Source organism: Chrysemys picta, chromosome 11 (genome assembly GCF_011386835.1).
Source record: "Chrysemys picta bellii isolate R12L10 chromosome 11, ASM1138683v2, whole genome shotgun sequence".
Lineage (NCBI taxonomy): Eukaryota > Metazoa > Chordata > Testudines > Emydidae > Chrysemys > Chrysemys picta.
The window spans coordinates 44,081,149-44,103,644 of NC_088801.1; the positions used below are offsets into that span (position 1 = coordinate 44,081,149).

Genomic DNA, 22,496 nt, shown 5'->3' on the forward strand with positions numbered 1-22,496 from the left:
TTCAACATAACAGAATAATCAATACAACATACATTTTCTTCTTACTTTGGCAAGAATGTGATTTGAATTGAGAAAAATATATATTTTAATTGGCATCTATATGAATAGATTTTTTATACCTAGATAACTGCAATATTTAAAGTATAAATTCTTAATGATTTACTCTTATATTTGTAAAACCCTTATGCACATCTTTAGTGCTGTATAAAAATTAACAACGTATAAGTAATAATAATTATTACAACTAATAATTATTTTATGTTAAATATTTTAAGCACATATATATATATATATATATAATTTATGCTCTAAGTATTTTTATTGTTGAGACAAACCTGTTATTTTAACTCCTTCTTTGGTCTCAGTGGGTACTCCAATACCAAATTCATTTTCTCCAGAGACTCTGAAGTAGTAAACAGCACCTTCTTGAAGGCTGGTAACTTTGTAGGAAAGACGATGGCAATTGTTGGTTATAGTGACCCACGCCTTCTTGCTAGCCTCTCGTTTTTCAATGTAGTAGTTCTTGACAGGAGCACCGCCATCATTCTCAGGAACATCCCACGATAACACTGCAGATTCTTTTGTTACATCTTTTACAGCAATATTAGATGGAGGTCCAGGGGAATCAAGAACTTTGACAACTAAGGTCAAGGTAGCTGTGCTCAGGACATTTTGTAAGGTTAATGCATATTTTCCAGAATCATTTCTTGTTGCTTTCTCAATGGTAAGTGAGGTACAATAATCTGAAGAATCAATAGACGCTCGTGTACGGAGATCTGTCTCTGGTTTATTCCACATTACATTTGGGACTGGTTTTCCCCTGAAAGGTACGGTCATTGTAAAAGATTCACCAGCCTTTACAATTAAAGTCTTTCGCATTTCACTATCAATATCAAAGGCAGGTTCTTCTTCTCTTTCCTTTGCTACCTGAGGTTCTGAGACATCACTTGGATCACTAGCACCAACTTTGTTGATAGATCTTACTCTGAAGACATATTCAGACCCTGATGTTAGCCCAATTACAGTGTACTCTGTGCCTCTTAAATTTTGAATAGCTATTGACCAGTCAGTTTCATCAGTTTTCTTGTATTCAACTGTGTATCCAGTAACTGGGGCACCTCCATCAAATAATGGCTTTGTCCATCCAATTGTTATATTTGATCTTGTTGAGTCTAGAATCTTAGGTTTAGATGGAGGAGATGGTATGAAAACTGGATCTTCTGCCCGAATCAATGGTGAAGTGTCACTTGGAAGACTGAGACCAGCAGCATTTTCTGCATAAACCCGATATTCATATTCACATCCTTCTCGAAGACCTAATGACTTAACTCTTAGATCATAAACTGGTTTTTTGTTTACACGGATCCATCGTAGGCTATTTTTCTCACGTCTTTCAATTATGTATCCAGCGATCTCATTTCCTCCATCACTGTCGGGCCTTGCCCAACACAGGGTCATGGAATCCTTTGTCACACTGGTTATCTCTAAAGATTTAGGTGGATTTGGAACTGTAAATGGATCTAGGGCCTTGACTGCATAACTCTCCAAAGCTTCACCAACACCATATTTGTTAACTCCCATCACTCTGAAGATGTATTCGTTTCCTCTAAGTAGTTTTGTCACTTTACAGGATGTTGTTCTAAGCTCTCCTTCACAAAGTGTCCATGCAATTCTACTGGTCTCACGTTTTTCTACAATATAATAATCAATATCTGCACCTCCATTTTCTTGGGGTGGACCCCATGACAAGTGACACTTTTCAGCAGTAAGGCCAGTTATTTCTAATGGGCCTGCAGGTGGGCCGGGTCTATCAAGTACTTTGCAGTTAACAGCCAAAGATCTTGTTCCTGCAACATTCTGCAGTGTTAATACATACTGACCCGAATCCCGTCGAATGCAATCCTTAACAGTTATCGCAGTAGTGTGATCTGTTGAGACTATTTCAACTCTTGCTTTTTCCTCAATCTCTTTGCCATCCTTTGTCCATGAAATCACAGGTGAAGGTCTTCCTGCGATATCAGCATTGATTTTAAGGACCTCTCCAGCTTTAACAACAACAACATCCCTAAATTTGACATCCATCATGATTCTTGGAGCATCAACATCATCTTTTACAGTCACAGGTCCAGTTGATTCAGATGGCTCACTAAAGAGTCCAGCAGCATTCTTTGCAATAACATGGAATTCATATCGCTGATCTTCTGTAAGTCCAGTCACATCAAAGAAAGTTTCTTGTATGTTAGTGAAATTGCACTTTAGCCAACGGCCATCTGGTAGCTCTCTGCGCTCAATAATGTATCCTGTAATCTTAGCTCCACCATCATATTCTGGTTTGGACCATGACAATGAGACACATGTTCTTGTAATATTAGTAACTTCTGGCTGACCAGGAGGATCACATGGGTCTCTTGCAGCAGTTGGTTCACATGACTTACTGCATTTGCCTATTCCTGCAATATTTTCAGCATACACACGATATTCATACATTAGTCCTTCTTCAAGGCCAGTGACCTTCATTTGTGTATCGCTTATGAGGCTTTTGTTTACTTTTGTCCAAAGAATGCTGCTTCTTTCTTTCCTTTCAAGATGATATCCAATTACTTTGCTACCTCCATCATTGACTGGTTCCTGCCAACTTACAGACATGAAAGTTTTAGTTGCATGTACTACTTGAGGAGTTCCAGGTGGACCAGGTGGCTTAAATGGATACTCTGCAACAACAGAGGGAGACTCAGCATAGCTGCTTCTCCCATAGCGGTTTTCTGCACACACACGGAAGTGATATTCAGATCCTGTGGTTAGACGCGCTACTTTAATCGATGTTCTTGCAACTGCTGCAGACACTACATCCCATATAGTTGTGGTAGTTTCTCGCTTCTCCACAATGTAATTGCTAATATGGCAACCACCATCATACCCTGGAGCTTTCCAAGATAAAGTTACATTATCTGCGCTAACACTGTCAATATGTACATCACATGGAGGTCCTGGTCTGTCAAGAACAATTACAGTGATAGAAAATGTTGTAGATCCAGCACTGTTGGAAATACATAATTCATAATTTCCAACATCTTCCTTTGAAGCTTCCTTGATGGTCAGCAATGTTGAAGTCTTTGATGTTTGAACATTTACCCTAGTTGTCTCTTTTAAGGTCTGTCCATCTTTCCTCCAGCTAGCTGTTGGTGGAGGCCTGCCTCTAATCGGCACATCAATCTTAAGTTCATCTCCAGCTTTAACACTGAAAGTATTGAAAAGAAGTTCAGCAGAAGGCTGGATTTCAATATCTTTTGCAACTACTGGAACTCCAAGTTGTCTTGGATCACTCTTCCCTTTTTCATTAACAGCAATCACTCTGAAAGTGTATTCCTCTCCCTTACTTAAGCCTGTTATTGTTGCTTCTAATGTCTTAACTTGGGTACAAGTGCTCCATTTTTCACTTCCTTTAGTTTGCATTTCCACTATATAACCAGTAATTTTACTGCCACCATCACTCTCTGGTTTCTCCCATGTAATCGTAGCAGTGTTGCGAGTCACATCTACAAGAGTTACTTTTCCAGGTGGATACGGTGGTTCAGAAACCTTAACTGGTTCAGCTGTTTCTGCTGGCAAACCAACCCCATATTCATTTGCTGCCAAGACACGGAAGTAGTAAATGCATCCTTCCTGTAGTTGATCAATTTTGAAGGTATTTTTAGTGCAGTTATTTGTAACAGTGGCATATGCCTTTCTAGTAGATTCTCGCTTTTCAATGATGTAGTTCGTAATTTTAGCTCCACCATCAATAAGTGGTGGTTCCCAAGCTAATGCTACTGAATCTCTCTTAACTTCTCTGATTGTCAAGTTAACTGGTGCACTGGGGGAATCAAGCACTCTGACATTAACAAAAGCTGATTTTTTGCCACTATTATTTTCTAAAGTCAAGTTGTATCTACCACTGTCAAATCTGTTTACATTATCAATGACGAGCATTGTATATGAACTGGTAACCTCAATCTGAGCTCGGTCGCTAATGGTGCCTTCTGCTTTTTCCCATTTGACTTCAGGTTCTGGTCTTCCTTTGATGGTAACAAACAGACGTAATGTACCACTCGCACGTACAGTGACTACTTTTCTGAGGTCTGCATCTAGTTCAATTTCAGGAGGTTCTATTTTGTCAGCTGCAATGACTGTACCAGGTATAGTTGCAGGTTCCCCGACTCCTTCAGAGTTAATGGCACAGATGCGGAAATTGTATTCATTGTTTTCTTTAAGTTTTGTTACAGTGAACTGTTTTCCTTGTAGTCCTGTTGGCTGTGTGCAAGTAATCCATTCATCAGCAGTAGCTTCTTTTACTTCCACAACATATCCCTTAATGGGAGCGCCACCATCATAAATAGGCTTGTTCCATGCAAGGGACACTGATGATCTGGAAGTGTCTGTCACCTTTGGATTACTTGGTGGTCCTGGTGGATACAGTGCATCACATGCACGATAGAAAATGGATGGCTCGCTAGACTCACCTACACCAGCTGCATTTTCAGCAGAAACTCTGAATTCATAGAAATGCCCGTCTGTAAGTCCAGTTACTCTGAATCGCAAGTCTGTTAGCCTTTTCTTATGGCACTTGGTCCATCGAATACCATCTTTGTCTCGCTTTTCAAGTATGTAACCTTCAATTTCAGCTCCACCATTGTCTACTGGACGACCCCACGTTACAATCATAGAATCTTTTGTGATTGCTGAAACTTCTGGCACTGAAGGAGGACCTGGAGGTTTGTATGGATTACAAGCCACAACAGGCTCAGATTCCAGTGGTTCTCCGATTCCAAATTTGTTCACAGCCATTACACGGAAAATATATTCATTGCCTGGAAGGAGTTTGGTTACTTTGTGGTTAAGAGCTTGCACATCAGATGCCACTACTGTCCAGGAAAGTCTGCTTGTCTCTCTCTTCTCAATGATGTAATGTGAGATACTAGAACCACCATCATGTAAAGGCGGGGCCCATGCCAAGTAACATTTTTCTGCAGTGACACCTGTAATCTTCAAAGGACCCTCTGGAGGTCCTGGCCTGTCAAGCACTTTTACTGTGATTGGTATAGATTTTGTACCCCCTACATTGCTGAGTTTAAGTGAGTAGTGACCTCCATCAATTCTTACACAGTCTTTGACAGTGAGAGCTGTTCTCTGAAGTGTAGATTTAATTTCCATTCTTGCCGTTGTTTCTTCAAGCTCTTTTCCATCTTTTGACCATGTAATGTCAGGAATAGGTTTACCATGGATGTCAGCCTCAAGAACAAAGGTTTCTCCAGCATGAACAACAATGACATCTTTGTATTTTGGATCCAATGAAGCTCTTGGTGCTTCAATTTCATCTCTAGCAGTAATTGGCCCTGTGCTTTCAGATGGTTCGCTCAAGCTACCAGCTGCATTTCTTGCAATTACTCTAAATTCATATATTTGGTTCTCAGCAAGACCAGTTACTGTAAATTCTGTTTCTAGTACATTTGTAAAGCTGGCTTTCATCCAACGACCTTCAGGTAGTTCTTTCTTTTCTACAATATATCCAGTTATTTTGCTACCGCCATCATACTCGGGTTTTTTCCAGTTTATTGTGACATAATTTCTTGTAATAACAATGGGATCTGGGCGGCCAGGTGGATCACATGGATCACGAGCAACATACAGTTCAGATACTTTGCTAACTTTACCAATGCCAACAATGTTTTCAGCAGAAACTCTGAACTCATATTCAAGACCTTCTTCAAGGCCATCTGTTTTATATTTGGTGTCTGGAATAAGGGCCTTGTTCAACTTTGTCCAAAGAATGCTGTTTTTATCTTTACGCTCAAGATGGTAGCCAAGAACCTTGCTTCCTCCATCATTAACTGGTTCATTCCACTGTACAATCATATGGTCCTTGGAAGCTGATGTAACAAATGGCGTTCCAGGTGCCCCAGGTTCTTTATATGGGTATTGCACAACAACTGCTTTAGAATCCAGTGGAGGGCTCTTTCCATATCTGTTTTCAGCACAAATTCTAAACTGGTATTCAGAATTTGTTTTAAGATTTGCCACTTTGATTGTTGTTCTTGCAACTGTTGCTGATACCATCTGCCAGGTGGTGGTGGTTGTGTCACGTTTCTCCACTATGTAGTTGGTTATCTGGCAGCCTCCAGTATAATGTGGTGCATCCCATGATAAGACAACAAAGTTTGCGCTAACCTCATCAAAGCGGACAGGTCCTTGTGGAGGGCCTGGCTTTTCAAGTACAATTATGCTCAGGTGCTCTGTAGCTGTGCCTGCTGTGTTTGATGCTGTTACTGTATATTTGCCAAAGTCATCCTTATTGCTTTCTTTAATATGTAAGATAGTGGATGTTGGTGTGTCATGAACATTTAACCTGGTTGTCTGTCTAAGTGGCTGCTCATCTTTTGTCCAAGTAATCTTAGGGGTGGGTCGGCCAATAAATGGTACTTCTATCTTAAGATCTTCTCCAGCCTGGACACTGTAAGTATTAAACATCAGCTTGAAACTTGGCTCAATTGTCAAATCTTTAGCTATCACAGGAATTGCAAGTGCTCTGGGATCACTTTTGCCTTTTTCATTGTAGGCTATCACACGGAACTGATATTCTTGATTTGAACTCAAACCGGATACAACTGCACTGCACACTTTGGTCTCAGTGACAATACTCCATTTTTCTATTCCTTTAGGCTGCATTTCAACTATGTACCCCAAAATTCTGCTACCTCCATCATGTTCAGGTTTCTCCCACGTAAGTGATGCACTTGTGTGAGTCACATCAGTGAGACTGACTTTCCCAGGTGGCAAAGGTGGCTCTGAGGCTTTCACAGCATCTATAGTTTCAGCTGGAATACCAATTCCAAATTCATTTTCAGCCATAACTCTGAAATAATAAGTTGCTCCTTCTGTAAGGTTTTCAACTTTAAAGCTTGTTTTGCCACATTTAGCACTCACATTTGCATATGCCTTTCTGGTTGACTCACGTTTGTCAATCACATAATTCTTTATTTTTGCACCACCATCATTAGCGGGTAGTTCCCAGGATAGTACTGCATAATTTTTCTTAACATCTTTTACTACTAAATTTTGTGGTGGTCCTGGTGTGTCAAGGACTTTTACTGTAACAAATGCAGACTTAGAGCCACTGCTGTTCTCTAACTTAAGAATGTACTTGCCAGTATCATTTCTATCACAGTTATCGATGGATAGTTGTGTGTAGTTTATGCCTTTTTCAATTTGAACCTTATCTGTAAATTCACCTTCTTCCCGAGACCATGTGATTTCAGGTGTTGGTCGTCCTCTGAATGGTATGTGAATCCTAGCAGATCCACCAGCTCTAACCAATATTCCTTTCCTTAGTTCTGAATCAATATCGAGTTCAGGAGTTTCAAGCTTGTCTTCTGGTTTAACAGTTCCAGGAACTGATGCAGCCTCTCCTACACCAACTTTATTGAGGGCACACACTCGTACTTTATATTCCTGATGTTCAATAAGTTTTCTAATCTCAAATCGAGTGACACGCAGCCCAGTCTGTGGTGTAGCTACTGTCCATTCTTCTTCCTCTGCTTTACAGAGCTCCACAATGTATCCTTGGATTTCACTACCACCATCATAAATAGGTTTACCCCAAGCAAGTGTAATTGAATTTTTGGTGGTATCTACAACATGAGCATTAGTGGGTGGACCAGGTTTAAACACAGGGTCACAAGCTTTAAAATAAGGAGAAGCTTGGCTTGGTTCACCAATTCCAGCAGCATTTTCAGCAGATACTCTGAATTCATACTCATGATCTTCTGTTAGTCCAGTGACTCTTAATCGTAAATCTGTAATTCTGCGTTTATTACATTTTGTCCATCTGATGCCAGCTCTGTCTCTCTTTTCTACAATGTAACCAATAATTTCGCTGCCTCCATCACTATCTGGCCTGCTCCAGCAGACAGTCATGGAATCCTTTGTGATGTTGGTAATTTCCAGTGCCTTTGGTGGACCAGGAACCACAAATGGATTTTTCATAAGTACTGGAACAGACTCCAGAGGCTCACCAACACCATATTTGTTAACTGCCATTATACGGAAAATATACTCATTACCTTCCAAAAGTTTTGTTACTTTCAGCATTGTGGCTACAACATCTGAAGCAACAATAGTCCAAGCAAGGCGGCTAGTTTCTCTCTTCTCAACAATGTAGTGAGAAATGTCACTACCACCGTCATGTAGTGGTGGATTCCATGACAATGAACATTTTTCAGAAGTAATTCCAGTAACCTGAATTGGGCCTTCTGGTGGACCTGGTCTGTCCAATACTTTTACATTTACAGGTACTGACTTTGTTCCTGCAATGTTAGAGGCTTGTAAAATGTACTGTCCACCATCAACTCTAATGGCGTCTTTTACAATAACTAATGCCTTGAAATCAGTGTTCTTTATCTCACATCTAGCAGTTTCTTCAAGTTCCTTATCTCCTTTGAACCACTTAATGGTAGGTAGTGGCTTTCCATGGACATCAGCCTCAAGTTTGAACATTTCTCCAGCATTTACAACAATTGTATCTTTGTATTTTGGATCCATTGAGATTCTTGGAAGCTCAACTTCATCCTTCGCTGTTATTGGTCCTGTACTATCAGAGGGTTTGCTTATTGCACCTGCAGCATTCTTTGCTATGACTCTAAATTCATATCTTTGATCTTCAGTAAGCCCTGTTACGGTGAACTGAGTTTCAATGATATTGGTGAAGCTAGCTTTCATCCAGCGACCATCAGGCAAGTCACGTTTTTCTACAATATAACCAGTAATCTTGCTACCTCCATCATATTCTGGTTTGGTCCACTGTAGAGTAATTGAGCTTCTTTTAACAATTATAGCTTCTGGACATCCTGGAGGATCACAGGGGTCTCGGGCTACATAGCACTCTGAAACTTTGCTTGCTTTTCCTACACCAACAATATTTTCTGCAGAAACCCTAAATTCATATTCAATGCTTTCTTCAAGGTTAGTTGTTTTATAATGCGTGTCTTGAATAATGGTCTTGTTTATTTTTGTCCATAAAATGCTGTTTCTTTCCTTTCTCTCAAGATGGTAACCCAAAACTTTACTTCCACCATCATTAATTGGTTCATGCCACTGTACAACCATAGAGTCTTTTGTTACTGTTGTCACAAATGGTGTGCCAGGAGGACCTGGTTCTTTATAGGGGTACTGAGCTACAACTGGTTCAGATTCCAAGGCAAAACTCTGTCCATATCTGTTTTCAGCAAATATTCTAAACTGATATTCTGAGCCAGTTTTCAGTTTAGTCACCTTTAGGGTAGTTCTTGCAACAGCAGCTGAAACAGTTTCCCATACAGTGGTTGTTGTATCTCTCTTATGAACAATGTAGTTGGTGATTTGGCAGCCACCTGTATACAATGGAGGATTCCATGATACTGTAATGCTTTCAGCACTAATATCATCAAACTTTACAGGCCCTCTTGGAGGATCAGGCTTGTCTAGTGTTATAATTTCAACACATGCAGACTTTTGTCCAATAACATTAGCAACTGTGATTCCATACATGCCACTGTCCTCTTTGTGTGTTTCTTTAATATTCAGTACAGTGAGATTAGGCAAATCATTAACATTAACTCTTGTTGTCTGCTTTAACGGTTGGCCATCTTTTGTCCAAGTAACAGTCGGCTTAGGTCGACCAGAAATTGGTATTTCTACTTTTAGATCTTGTCCCACCTGGATACTGTAACTGTGGAATGCAGGTCTTACATCTGGTTCAATAACAAGGTCTTTGGCGACCACTGGAACTGCCAGAGATCGTGGATCACTCTTGCCTTTTTCATTTACAGCTATTACTCTAAATAGATATTCTTCTCCTTGAGTTAGGTTAGTAATCAGTGCTTCAAGTGCTTTTACACATGCACATTCTGACCATTTGTCACTGCCCTTAACTTGCATCTCAACAATATATTGTAAGATTTTGCTACCACCATCATGTTCCGGCTTTGACCAGCTTAGCGATACACTATTTCTTGTGACATCATCCACTGTTATTTTCCCTGGAGGTTGAGGAACTTCAGAAACCTTAATTGGGTCAATGGTTTCTGCAGGAAGGCCAATTCCAAATTCATTCTCAGCAGTGACTCTGAAGTAGTAATTGCTGCCCTCCTGAAGTTGGTCTACTTTCCATGAGGTCTTGTGGCAATTTGTTGCAACAGCTGCATAGGCCTTTCTTGTTGCTTCACGCTTTTCAACAATATAATTTTTTATTTTAGCTCCACCATCCAGTAAAGGAGGTTCCCATGAAAGTGAAACAGAGTCTTTGGTGATCTCCTTAATTTTTAGGTTAACAGGTGGACTTGGGGTGTCCAGTACCCTTACACTAACAAAGGCAGACTTTATTCCACTACTGTTTTCTAAAGTAAGAGTGTATTTTCCAGTATCAAATCTGTTAACATTGTCAAGAACAAGGGAAGTGAAGCTGCTAGTAATGTCAATAATAGCTGCCTCTCTGATCTCACCATCCATTTTACCCCATTTTACTTCAGGGGTTGGACGCCCTCTAATAGGAACAAATAATCTTAAGGAACCACCTGCCCTTACATTTACAATTTTCCTTAAGTCTAGGTCAAGATCAAGGTCCGGAGCTTCCAATTTTTCTTCAACAATAACAGTACCAGGAACATCAGCATGCTCTCCAACTCCAGCTTTATTAACAGCACATATACGGAATTTATATTCATGTTTTTCTAATACATTTTCTACTTCCATATTTGTTTTCTTGATTCCAGTTGGTGGGGTACAAATTGTCCAGTCACCAACACTTACGTCACATTTTTCAACAATGTATCCCTGGATTTCACTGCCACCATCATAGATTGGTTTGCCCCATGAAAGGAAAACTGAAGATCTTGTCACATCTATTGCTTTGGGATTATTAGGTGGACCTGGCTTGTAAATAGGATCACAAGCCTTATAGTAAGTGGAAGGTAGGCTTGGTTCACTAAGACCAGCAGCATTTTCAGCTGAGACTCTGTACTCATAGTCATGGTTTTCTATAAGTCCAGTCACCCTGTATCTCAGTTCACTAACCAAACGCTTGTTGCATCTTGTCCAGCGAATGCCTTCTTTATCTCGTTTTTCAAGAACATAGCCCAGAATTTCACTACCGCCATCTGAGGCTGGTCTTTCCCATACAACAATCATTGAATCTTTGGTAATGGCTGAGACTTCTGGGGCATTTGGTGGAAGTGGCACAACAAATGGGTTCTTTGCAATTACTGGTTCAGATTCAAGAGGTTCACCAACACCATATTTGTTTACAGCCATGATACGGAAGACATATTCATTTCCTTCCAAAAGTTTTGTAACTTTGCAACTAAGGGTTTGCACATTGGAGTCCACTACAGTCCAAACTAAGCGGCTAGTTTCTCTTCTTTCTACAATGTAGTGTGAAATATTACTACCACCATCCTGTAGTGGGGGTTTCCAAGCCAACACACATTTTTCAGCAGTAACTCCTGTTATATCAACAGGCCCTTCAGGTGGCCCAGGTCTATCAAGAACTTTGACATGCACAGAAGCTGTTTTTTCACCTGCAACATTCTTTGCCAGAAGTACATAATGACCACTATCAACACGAATGGCTTCTTTTACACTGAGGCTTGTTGCAAAATTTGTGCTTTTTATTTCCAAATGAGCTGTGTTTGCTAATTCGTGATCACCTTTTAGCCAGTGAATGGTAGGTAATGGTTTGCCATAAACATCAGCATCAATCTTGAATGACTCACCAGCATTTACTATAATTGTTTCTTTATATTTTGGATCCATACTTATACGAGGTGGCTCTACTTCATCTTTGACTGTGATTGCCCCTGAGCTTTCAGATGGTTCACTGAAAACACCTGCAGCATTTCTTGCTATGACACGGAACTCATACCTCTGATTTTCCACTAGGCCAGTTACTGCAAACTGAGTCTCAATGACATTTGTAAAGCTTGCTTTCATCCAGCGACCATCTGGTAACTCCTTCTTTTCAACAACGTAGCCTGTGATTTTGCTTCCACCATCGTATTCAGGTTTCTTCCACTGAAGGGTTACTGAGTTCCTTGTGACAATTATAGGTTCTGGACGACCTGGAGGATCACATGGGTCATGTGCTGTATAACATTCAGATACTTTACTTGCCTTTCCAATACCCACTATATTTTCTGCATAAACTCTGAACTCATATTCAAGTCCCTCTTCAAGGCCAGTTGTCTTAAATTTAGTGTCAGGAATAGATGTTTTGTTTAGTTTAACCCAGAGGATGCTATTTCTTTCTTTGCGTTCCAAATGGTACCCAATGATCTTGCTACCTCCATCATTAACTGGTTCATGCCACTGTACCACCATGCTATCTTTTGAGCGAGCTGATACAAAAGGTGTTCCAGGTGGACCAGGAACTTTGAATGGATATTGGGCTACAACAGACTCTGATGTGAGATATGTACTCTTTCCATATCTGTTCTCAGCTGCAATTCTGAACTGATACTCACTTCCAGTCTTTAATCTACATGCTTTTATTGTTGTTCTGGCAACAGTAGCTGACACAATGTGCCAGACAGTAGTAGAAGTGTCCCGTTTTTCTACAATATAATTGTTGATAGAGCTGCCACCATCATATTTTGGTGGTTCCCAGGAAATAGTGATACTATCTGCTGTTACTTCATCTATCTTTACTGGCCCAGTTGGAGGCCCTGGTTTATCAAGGACAACAATATTAAGAGTTTCAGTAGCTTCACCTGCAGAATTTGTAAGTTTGACTAAATATGGTCCAACATCATCTTTGCAGGCTTCTTTTATTGTTAGCAATGTGCTGTTTTCTGAACTTTCTGCATTTACTCTAGTAGTCTGTTTCAGTGGCACATGGTCTTTATGCCATAATACAGCTGGTTTGGGTCGACCAACAAATGGGACATCAACCTTTAAGTCCTCTCCTGCTAGGACACTGAAAGTGGTGAACAACAATTTGAAAGCTGGTGGAATCACAAGATCTTTTGCAACAACAGGTATGCCCAGTTGTCGAGGATCGCTGATACCTTTTTCATTCTGAGCTGAAACACGGAAGGAATATTCCTCCCCTTGTATCAGTCCAGTTATAGTAGCTTCAGTAACTTTTACCGTAGCACAAGTTGCCCACTTTTCACTGCCTTTGCTTTGCATTTCTACAATATAACCCAGAATTCTGCTACCTCCATCATGTTCAGGTTTTTCCCATGACAAGGATACACTATTTCTTGTCACATCCAACAAAGTTATCTTTCCTGGGGGCAGTGGTCTTTCTGACACTTTCACCGATTCTGGAGTTTCAACTGGAAGGCCTATTCCATACTCATTTTCAGCTAGGACTCTGAAATAATAATTGCAACCTTCCTGCAGGTTGTCTACTTTCCAGCTGGTCTTGTGGCAGTTGGCAATAACAGTTGAATAAGCTTTTCTTGTTGACTCACGCTTTTCAACAATATAATTTTTTATTTTTGAACCTCCATCTATGAGAGGAGGCTCCCATGTGAGTGTAACAGATGATTTTGTGACTTCTTTTATTTTCAAATCTTGTGGTGCTCCAGGTGTATCAAGAACCCTGACATTTACAAATGCTGATTTACTGCCTGAACTATTTTCTATTGTCAATATATACTTGCCACTGTCAAATCTATTTACATTTCCAACAGTAAGTAGAGTATAAGAGCTTGTTGATTCAATAGTAGCTTTATCTAAAGACTCTCCATGTTCTCTTGTCCATTTCACTTCAGGTGCTGGTCTTCCTTTGATTGGGACAAAGAGTCTTAAAGTACAGCAGGCTCTGATATTGACAACTTTACGTAGTTCTGCATCCAGTTCAATCTCTGGAGGTAGCATTCTTTCTTCAGCCTTTGGTGATCCAGGAACAAGGGCAGGTTCTCCAATGCCTTCAGAGTTCATGGCATATATTCGGATCTTATACTCCTGGTTTTCCTTGAGATCTGTGATGGTAAAAGAAGTAGCCTTCAGTCCTGCTGATGGAGTTACAATTTTCCATTCATCTTCTTCAGGTAGTGCTATCTCAACCATATAACCTGTGATTTCTGAGCCACCATCATAAATTGGTTTATTCCAAGCTATTGTAATTGAGGACTTGCTAGTGTCCAAGACACGAGGATTACCTGGTGGACCAGGCTTAAACACAGTATCACAGGCTTTATAAAATTGACTGGTTGGACTTGGTTCACTAATTCCAGCAGCATTTTCAGCCATTATTCTGTATTCATACTCATGACCTTCTGTCAGTCCAGATACTTTATAACGTAAGTCCGTAACAACCCGTTTGTTACATTTCACCCAGCGTAGTCCAGCTCTATCACGGCGTTCTACAATGTAATTGGTTATTGGGCTTCCACCATCAGAATCAGGACGTCCCCAACAGACAATCATAGAATCTTTTGTAATTGCTGTAACTTCCGGTGTTTTGGGCGGATCAGGTGGCACATATGGATTTACTGCAAGAATAGGCTCTGATTCCAGGACTTCGCCAACCCCATATTTGTTAACAGCCATAACACGGAACACATATTCATTGCCTTTTAATAGGTTAGTGACCTTCTGTTTAGTTACTGGAACTTCTGAGGCCACGTTTGTCCATGCTAGTCTGCTAGTTTCTCGTTTTTCAACTACATAGTGGTCAATCTTTGCTCCTCCGTCATCCAGCGGTGGTAACCATGACAGTATGCATTTTTCACTTGTAACCTCAGACACAGCCAAAGGCCCTTCGGGTGGACCAGGTCTATCAAGAACTTTAACATTGAATATATGCTTTGCAAAGCCACCAGGATTAGAAGCAGTAAGCGTATATGCACCGCCATCTCTTCTGGCAGAATCTTTGTTGATCACAACAGTAGAGAAATCTGCCTTTTTTATTTCTAATTTTCCTGTGTCTTCTAGCTCTTTTTCATCTTTTGTCCATGTCAGGGTTGGTGGAGGTCGACCTGCAACATCAGCCTCAAGTCTGAAAACTTCACCTGCTTTCAGTACTAAAGTGTCCTTGTATTTGGCATCCACCATTATCCTTGGTGCTTCAATGTCATCTCTGCATGTTATTGCATCTGATGGCTCAGATGGCTGGCTAACTGCACCAGCAGCATTTCTGGCAATCACACGGAATTCATAAGCAGCATCTTCTGTCAGACCACTTACAGTGAAATCTGTCTCTAGTATATTGCTAAAGTTAGCTTTTAGCCAACGACCATTAGGAAGGTCTCTCTTTTCAACAGTGTAACCAGTTATCTTAAAACCTCCATTATATTCTGGTTTAGTCCACTTAAGTGTTACTGCATGTCTTGTAATGTTGAGAGGTATTGGTTTACCAGGAGGATCTATAGGGTCCAGAGCAAACACTGGATCAGATGGTTTGCTTGGTTTACTTTTGCCAGCAATATTTTCTGCTATAACACGGAATTCATATGCAATGCCATCAGTAAGTCCACTTGATTTAAAGAGATTGCCTACCACCAATGCTTTACTTACAGTCTGCCAAAGAATGCTATTTCGTTCTTTTCTTTCAACATGATATCCCAAAATTGGACTTCCACCATCAGTAACAGGCTCATTCCAGCTAATGGTCATTGACTCTTTTGTGACTGCAATCACCTGAGGAGTACCTGGAGGCCCAGGAACCTTAAATGGATAGTTGGCAAATACAGATTCTGAAGAAATGGCTGGACCTGTTCCATATCTGTTTTGAGCTTTAACACGGAACTGATACTCAACTCCAGTAGTAAGATGAGTAGCTTTAAACATGGTACGTATAACAGTGGTTGCTAACTCAGTCCATGTGGTACTGTCAGTCTGACGCATTTCTACAACATAATTACTTATTGGTACCCCTCCATCATTCTGAGGAGGTTCCCATGAGAAAATTACAAAGTCAGATGAAACTTCATCAAATTTGATGGGTCCCGTAGGAGGGCCAGGAATATCATGAACCAGGACAGTAATCACATTGCTAACTTCTCCAACAATATTTTTAGCTGATAGAGGATATCGGCCACTATCATTTCTTGTGCATTCATTGATGGTTAGTATGGTCGCGGTTGCAGTGTTTTCAAAGTTTACCCTGTGTGTCTGTTTAAGCAGCTGGTCTTCTTTTTTCCATATCACAGTTGGTCTTGGACGACCAAGCACAGGGATCTCAATTTTGATGTTGTCACCAGCTCTGGCAATGACCGATTTCTGGTAGATTCCACGGAGGTCAAATTCTGGAAGCATCATCTGCTCTTTAACAACAACTGGTCTGCTCTCTCTTGGATCACTTCTTCCAGCACTATTAACTGCCATAACCTGGAAAGTATATTCCTCATTTTCAGTTAGATTCTTCACTACACAGTCTAATGTTTTCACAGTTGTGATGTGTGTCCATTGAGTGGAACCTTTTTTCTGTGCTTCAATTATATAACCAGTGATCTTGCTGCCACCATCATGTTCTGGCTTTGGCCAAGCAAGGCTAACTGTGCTCTTTGTTATATCCATAATATTGAGGCTCTCAGGTGGTGATGGTGCTTCAGAGGCTCTTACAGGTTCTGTAGTTTCAGCTGGTTCACCAATACCAAACTCATTTTCAGCCAGCACTCTGAAGTAATATTCACATCCTTCAACCAAATTAGGAATCCTAAGGGAACATTTCTGGCAGTTGGTGGTGATTGTTGAATATGCCTTTCGTGTTGCCTCACGTTTTTCAACAATATAATTTGTTATACGCGAGCCACCATCTAATAGAGGCATATCCCAGTGCAGGATGATGCTGTCTTTAGTTATTTCCCTAGGCTTAAGATTTATTGGTGGTCCTGGTGTATCCAAGACTTTTACATTTACGAAGCCAGTTTTCTTACCAGCAGCATTTTCAAGGGTCATTATATATTTTCCAGCATCGTATCTATTACACTCTGTCATAATTAGAAGAGTAAAAGAGTCTGTATTTTCAATGTTGGCACGTGCTTTAAGTGGGATATCATCTTTCGTCCATGTAACTTCAGGAGTTGGGCGGCCTTTAATTGGCACAAATATCCGAATACTCAGCCCAGCTCTAACAACAAGTGTTCTTCTCAGCTCAGCATCTAATTCAAAATCAGGAATCATTTCCCGATCTTTGATTTCAACACTTGGAATCTGTGCTGGTTCACCAGCACCCACAGCATTGATGGCAGTGATTCTAAAATTGTATTTGGCTCCTGGCTGGAGATTAGCAACAACAAATTCAGTGATTCTTAAAGCAGTTCCTGTTGTGTCTTTTACCCATTCTTCTTCCCCTTCCTTTTGATGCTCTACTATGTAGCCAATGATGTCAAGTCCACCATCATAATGAGGCTTGCCCCATGTTAAAGAAGCACTGGTCTTTGTAGTATCAATCACTCGTGGGTTTGAAGGTGGACCTGGTGGATCTGCAGTAGTGAAAAAAAGACAAAATCCCCACATTATATTAGATCTGAGTTTTTATAGGCAACCAAAATATTAATACTCTATGGTGAACTCTGCAGTAAAGACATGATACTAACATGCAGCATCTTTAATTAGTACTGGGTTTGAAGCATCACTTGGTGGTCCAACTCCTGCTCTATTTTCTGCACTGACGCGGAATTCATATTCATTTCCTTCTAGGAGTCCAGTCACTTTGCATCTAAGGTCTGAAACTGGTTTCTTCATTACTCTGACCCATCTCAAACCTTTCTTTTCTTTCCTTTCCACGTAGTAGCCTGTGATCTCACTACCACCGTCATCAATTGGCCTTTTCCAGGTAACAGTTGCACTATTTTTAGTCACATTTGTTACTTCTGGTTTTCCAGGAGGACCTGGGGGACCTAATAGGAAAAAAAGACAGTTTTTGAAACATACATGAGCCTTTAAATACTATAATGAACACTTGGTTAAAGTGTTAACCTTTTCTACTTACCAAATCTATCCACCATTTTAACTGGTTCTGACTGTACTGGTTCACCCTTGCCATACTGGTTCACAGCTGAGACACGGAAGATGTATTCATTTCCTTGAATGAGCTTGCTAACAACATGCCTGCAAGTTTCAATATTTTCAGCAATTAAAGTCCACAGGAGTCGGCTAGTTTCTCTCTTTTCAAGTACATAAGACTTGATGGGTGATCCACCATCTTCTGCAGGAGGGGACCATGTAAGTGTAGCTTTTTCTGCTGAGACGTTGCTGACCTCAATAGGCCCAGGGGGTCCAGGTACATCTAAAACTTTCACATGCACATGCTCCTGTTTAGTTCCAAAAGGATTGCTTGCAGTGATTGTGTATTCACCAGAATCTTTCCTGGCAGCATATTTGACATTAAGTGTGGAGGAAGTTGGAGTTGTTTCAATGTGTACAATATCTGAAAGCTTAAAGTCTTTTCCTGCTTTGGACCATGCTGAAGTTGGAAGTGGTTTGCCACGGATGCTAATAGCAGACATTGTAATGGTATCTCCTGCTTTAACAGTCAAGCCTTCTTTCAATGTAGGATCAATAACAATAGTCGGTGCCTCTGTAAAAGAAAAGCATATATTTGTCAGAAAAGAGAGCAAGAGAGTGTGTTTTAAACAATAATTTAACAAAACAACTGACTCCCCTATATTTTTGATACTGTCTACGCACCATACTCATCCTTGCATATTATGGTTCCTGTAGGTTCTGATGGAGGACTAATAGCACCAGCAGTGTTCTTTGCTCTAATTCTGAACTCATACTTCCCACCTTCAACAAGGTCAGTTACAGTAAATGCACAGTCTGGAACATTCACATGATTAGCTTTTGTCCAAGATTTTGAAGGCAAGTCACGTTTTTCAACTATGTAGCCAATTAACTTATGTCCACCATCATACTTCGGTTCTGTCCAAATGAGAGTTACTGAGTTCCTAGTTATATTGATAACTTCAGGTTTCCCAGGAGGATCTTTAAAAAAATTAAAATAAAACAATAGTAAAACAAATGCCAATATTTTTCAACCCACAGAATTTTCTCTTTTTTCTTCTGATGACTTACCAATGGGATCAAGTGCCACGATTGGTTCAGATGGCAGGCTTGGTTTACCTACTCCTGCCAGGTTGATTGCCATCACTCTGAATTCATATTCCAGACCTTCAGTTAACCCTGTTACTCTGAAGTCTTTCATCCTTAATGGAGTCTTGTTAGCTCTCTTCCACAGAAGGCTATTTCTTTCTTTAAATTCAAGATGATAACCTACAAAGATGAATAGTAAAATGTAAAATAGCAGTTGATATTATAAAAATTTTCATTTGCACAGTTAACTGCCCAGCATACTACTGCTGTATCTGTATCAGCTACTGTTGCAAGAATATTTAAAGATAGATTAAGGAATAGATATAAATGTAAATTACAAATATATGCAGTTACATGATTTGTGAATGCAAATGCTAATTTATGCATGCAAATATAGGTGCACCCATTGTCCCTTCCTTACAAGATTTGGCCATATGTATGTGAAACAGCTATAATGTCACAATTCCTCTTTTTTTCTAACTTTGACTGAATTTTAATTTTTTTATTATTTAAAAACAGCATATATATTAAAAGAATGAAAAAGAAGTATAATTCTAAAGATACATAAATAAAGGATAAATTAAAACAAAAAAATAATAGTTTTATTTTACTTTTCAATAAGAAGAAAGAAGAGATAGAGGGGAAAATGGTGAGAAGGTTTTAAGGCAAATACCTGTGATTGGTGAGCCGCCAGTTTTCTTTGGGTCAGTCCAAGTTAGAGATGCAGAATCATGCCTAACATCAACAATTTTGGGTGGTGGAGGAGCATCTGGCACATCTAGAAAATATGTTAAAAATAAATTAGCATTAAAAGGAAATACCAAGATTACATCATTTTTAATAAAAAAGATTATAATTTATGATTACCAAATGGATGTCTTGCAACTACAGGGTCAGATTTAAGGCCTTCTCCTACTCCATATTTATTTTCAGCACTGATCCTGAAAGTATATTCATTTCCCTCATGAAGTCTTGAAACTCTAAATGTAGTTTTCTGGACAGCAGAAGCACATGTCACCCATTTATTGTTTATATTATCTCTCTTCTCTATTATATAATTAGTGATTTCTGAACCACCATCGTCTTTCGGAGGTCCCCATTTTAAGGTTATAGCATCAGCTGTGACTTCTTCAAATTTCACAGGTCCTGTTGGGATGCCAGGTTTGCCAACAACTTTTACGGAAATAGTGCCTTCCTTACTGCCAGCACTATTCTTCAGAGTGATTGTGTATTTTCCAGCATCATTTTTCTGGCAGTCACGTACCAAAAGAGTGGTGTTAACTGCTGTAGACTCAAAGGCAACTCTTCCAGTCTCAGTGAGTACCTGGTCTTCACCTTTCTTCCATGTCACAGTTGGGGCAGGTTTTCCTTTAATTGGAATTTTAAGATGGAAACTACTACCTTCTTTGGCTAAATAGCACAAATCAGGTAGAGCTCTTAAATCAAGATCGGGTGCCACTGCAAAGTAAAAGGGTATCAATTATTCATTTGAGCATAAAAACCTTTGTTTTAAAATGTTAATTCAGTTCTAAACTAAACTGATATGTATCCATGCATGATGGACACTACGTATAAAGCAACATATAATTTGGATAAATGAAAGAGAGTATTAATGAGTTTGGAGAAATACTTACCAACATCATCTCTTGCCACAACTGTAATCTCACTTGGAGTTCCATATCCAGCATCATTCTGTGCTCTTACTCTGAAAGTATACTCCTTCCCTTCCGTCAAGTCTTTAGTTGAAAACTGGAGGTTCTTTGACCTCATAACTTCTTGCCATGAATCATCAGCAGTCATAATCTCAACAGTATATGCAATGATACGGCTTCCACCATCACTGATAGGCTTTTTCCAGGCTAGATTGCAGGATGACTTTGTTACAGCCAAAGCTTTTAGGTCGACAACTGGGCCGGGTGTTTCTAAAAGGAATAAAAACATTGGTAAGTCTCAATTACAAATTAAATACAAGCTCATTTTAAAAGTAAAATAGGAAAACAATATTCAGTTTTCTCACCAGAAGCTTTAATAGCATCCCGAGTTTCACAGGGGTCACCAATACCATATTCATTTTCAGCGAGCACCCTGAAAAAGTATGATTTCCCTTCCTCTAAATTAGTTATCCTGAAACTTGTCTTTGGGCATTCTGTTGAAACTGTGGACCATGATTTTCTCTCTGCATCTCGTTTTTCTACAATATAGTTTGTGACTGGACTGCCACCATCAATTAGAGGAGGCTCCCAGGAAATAAAGGCAGAATCCTTAGATGCTTCTTTTACAATCAGATTAATAGGAGGTCCAGGAGTATCTATATGAATGCAAATAAATAATTGATTTAATAATCAAAATACAGAAAATATTAACTAGTATTACATTAATTTAAAAAATAACTAATACTTAAGATCAGTAATAATTCTGGCACTTACCAAGTACTTTCACAACCATGGTGTATGATTTTTTACCACTGCTGTTCTCCAGAGTCAAGACATATTTTCCAGCATCATATTTGTTTACATTTTCACAGCGTAGGAAAGTGTCAAAATCAGTTGACTTGATATCTAGCCCTTTCCTGTCTCTTATGTTGGCATTCACTTTAGACCAACTAATCTTTGGAGGTGGACGTCCTCTTACTGGCACATAAATCCTCATTGTGACTCCAGCACGTAATACAAGTACTTTCCTCAGTTCTGCATCGAGATCTCCCTCAGGTGGAACTGTATTGGTAATAAAAGATGTATACATTATAAATTCAGTATTTAAATGTAGCACTAAAATTGCTGTGAGCAGAAGTCCCAGTTTACTGGCATTGTACTGGATAGGAAGGCCTGTTCCTGTGTCTCAGCTGGTGTTATTTAAACTGTGGTTTTGACCAAGTTTCAAGATAACTGATAGGCTGAACTTCTTCTGCAGTGCTTCCTCCTCCTCTCATCAACTACATCTCTTTCCCCCCCTTCCCCCCATTGTATGAATGAGTCCCTCTTCCTCCTTATCTTAAAAGGAACTTGTAACTCATCTGCCTGTCCTGTACTTTTTTACCCTGCACAAATCTAACTATTACTGGGTGGTGCTACACTTTTGCTCCATTTAGTTGTATATGATGAAGTAGCCTGAATGTCAACTGGGGACAAGAGCCCCATACAATTAAATCAGGCAGGATGCCCCAGAAAACCACAAGATCTTAGTATAGGCAGCTGGGTTTCAAATTCCTTGAAAGGTAGGAGAGAGACTGAAGGCCTGAAGAAGAGGAGAGAGATCTGGATAGTCTGAATAATGGCTGGGGGAAAAAGGGAAAAATCTTGAAGACCCAAGAAGGTGGGAGAATTACTGGTGGGGAGACAGGAAGAGCAGGAACTACCTGCCCTAAAAATGACTCCAATTTCATTCCTTTTCAGTTGCCAGTTCTCCCACACTCTGTAAAACAAGCTCTCTCAGGCTCCCAGCTA

The 22,496-nt window shown here is 39.8% G+C and overlaps 1 protein-coding gene across 2 annotated transcripts in view; it reads right to left on the bottom strand.

The window, feature by feature from the left end:
- The window catches only part of TTN (titin), a 307,719-nt gene that overhangs the window by 30,886 nt on the left and 254,337 nt on the right, over positions 1–22,496 (bottom strand). For both annotated transcript variants that reach the window (XM_065560805.1, XM_065560804.1), the window contains 10 exons: positions 21,480–21,767; positions 21,071–21,361; positions 20,688–20,975; positions 19,921–20,511; positions 19,727–19,831; positions 19,036–19,233; positions 18,649–18,945; positions 17,951–18,538; positions 17,556–17,858; positions 336–17,441 (listed from right to left, as the gene is read on the bottom strand). In XM_065560805.1, coding sequence (XP_065416877.1) covers positions 336–17,441; positions 17,556–17,858; positions 17,951–18,538; positions 18,649–18,945; positions 19,036–19,233; positions 19,727–19,831; positions 19,921–20,511; positions 20,688–20,975; positions 21,071–21,361; positions 21,480–21,767 — 20,055 coding nt within the window. The remainder of the gene's footprint in view (positions 1–335; positions 17,442–17,555; positions 17,859–17,950; positions 18,539–18,648; positions 18,946–19,035; positions 19,234–19,726; positions 19,832–19,920; positions 20,512–20,687; positions 20,976–21,070; positions 21,362–21,479; positions 21,768–22,496) is intronic.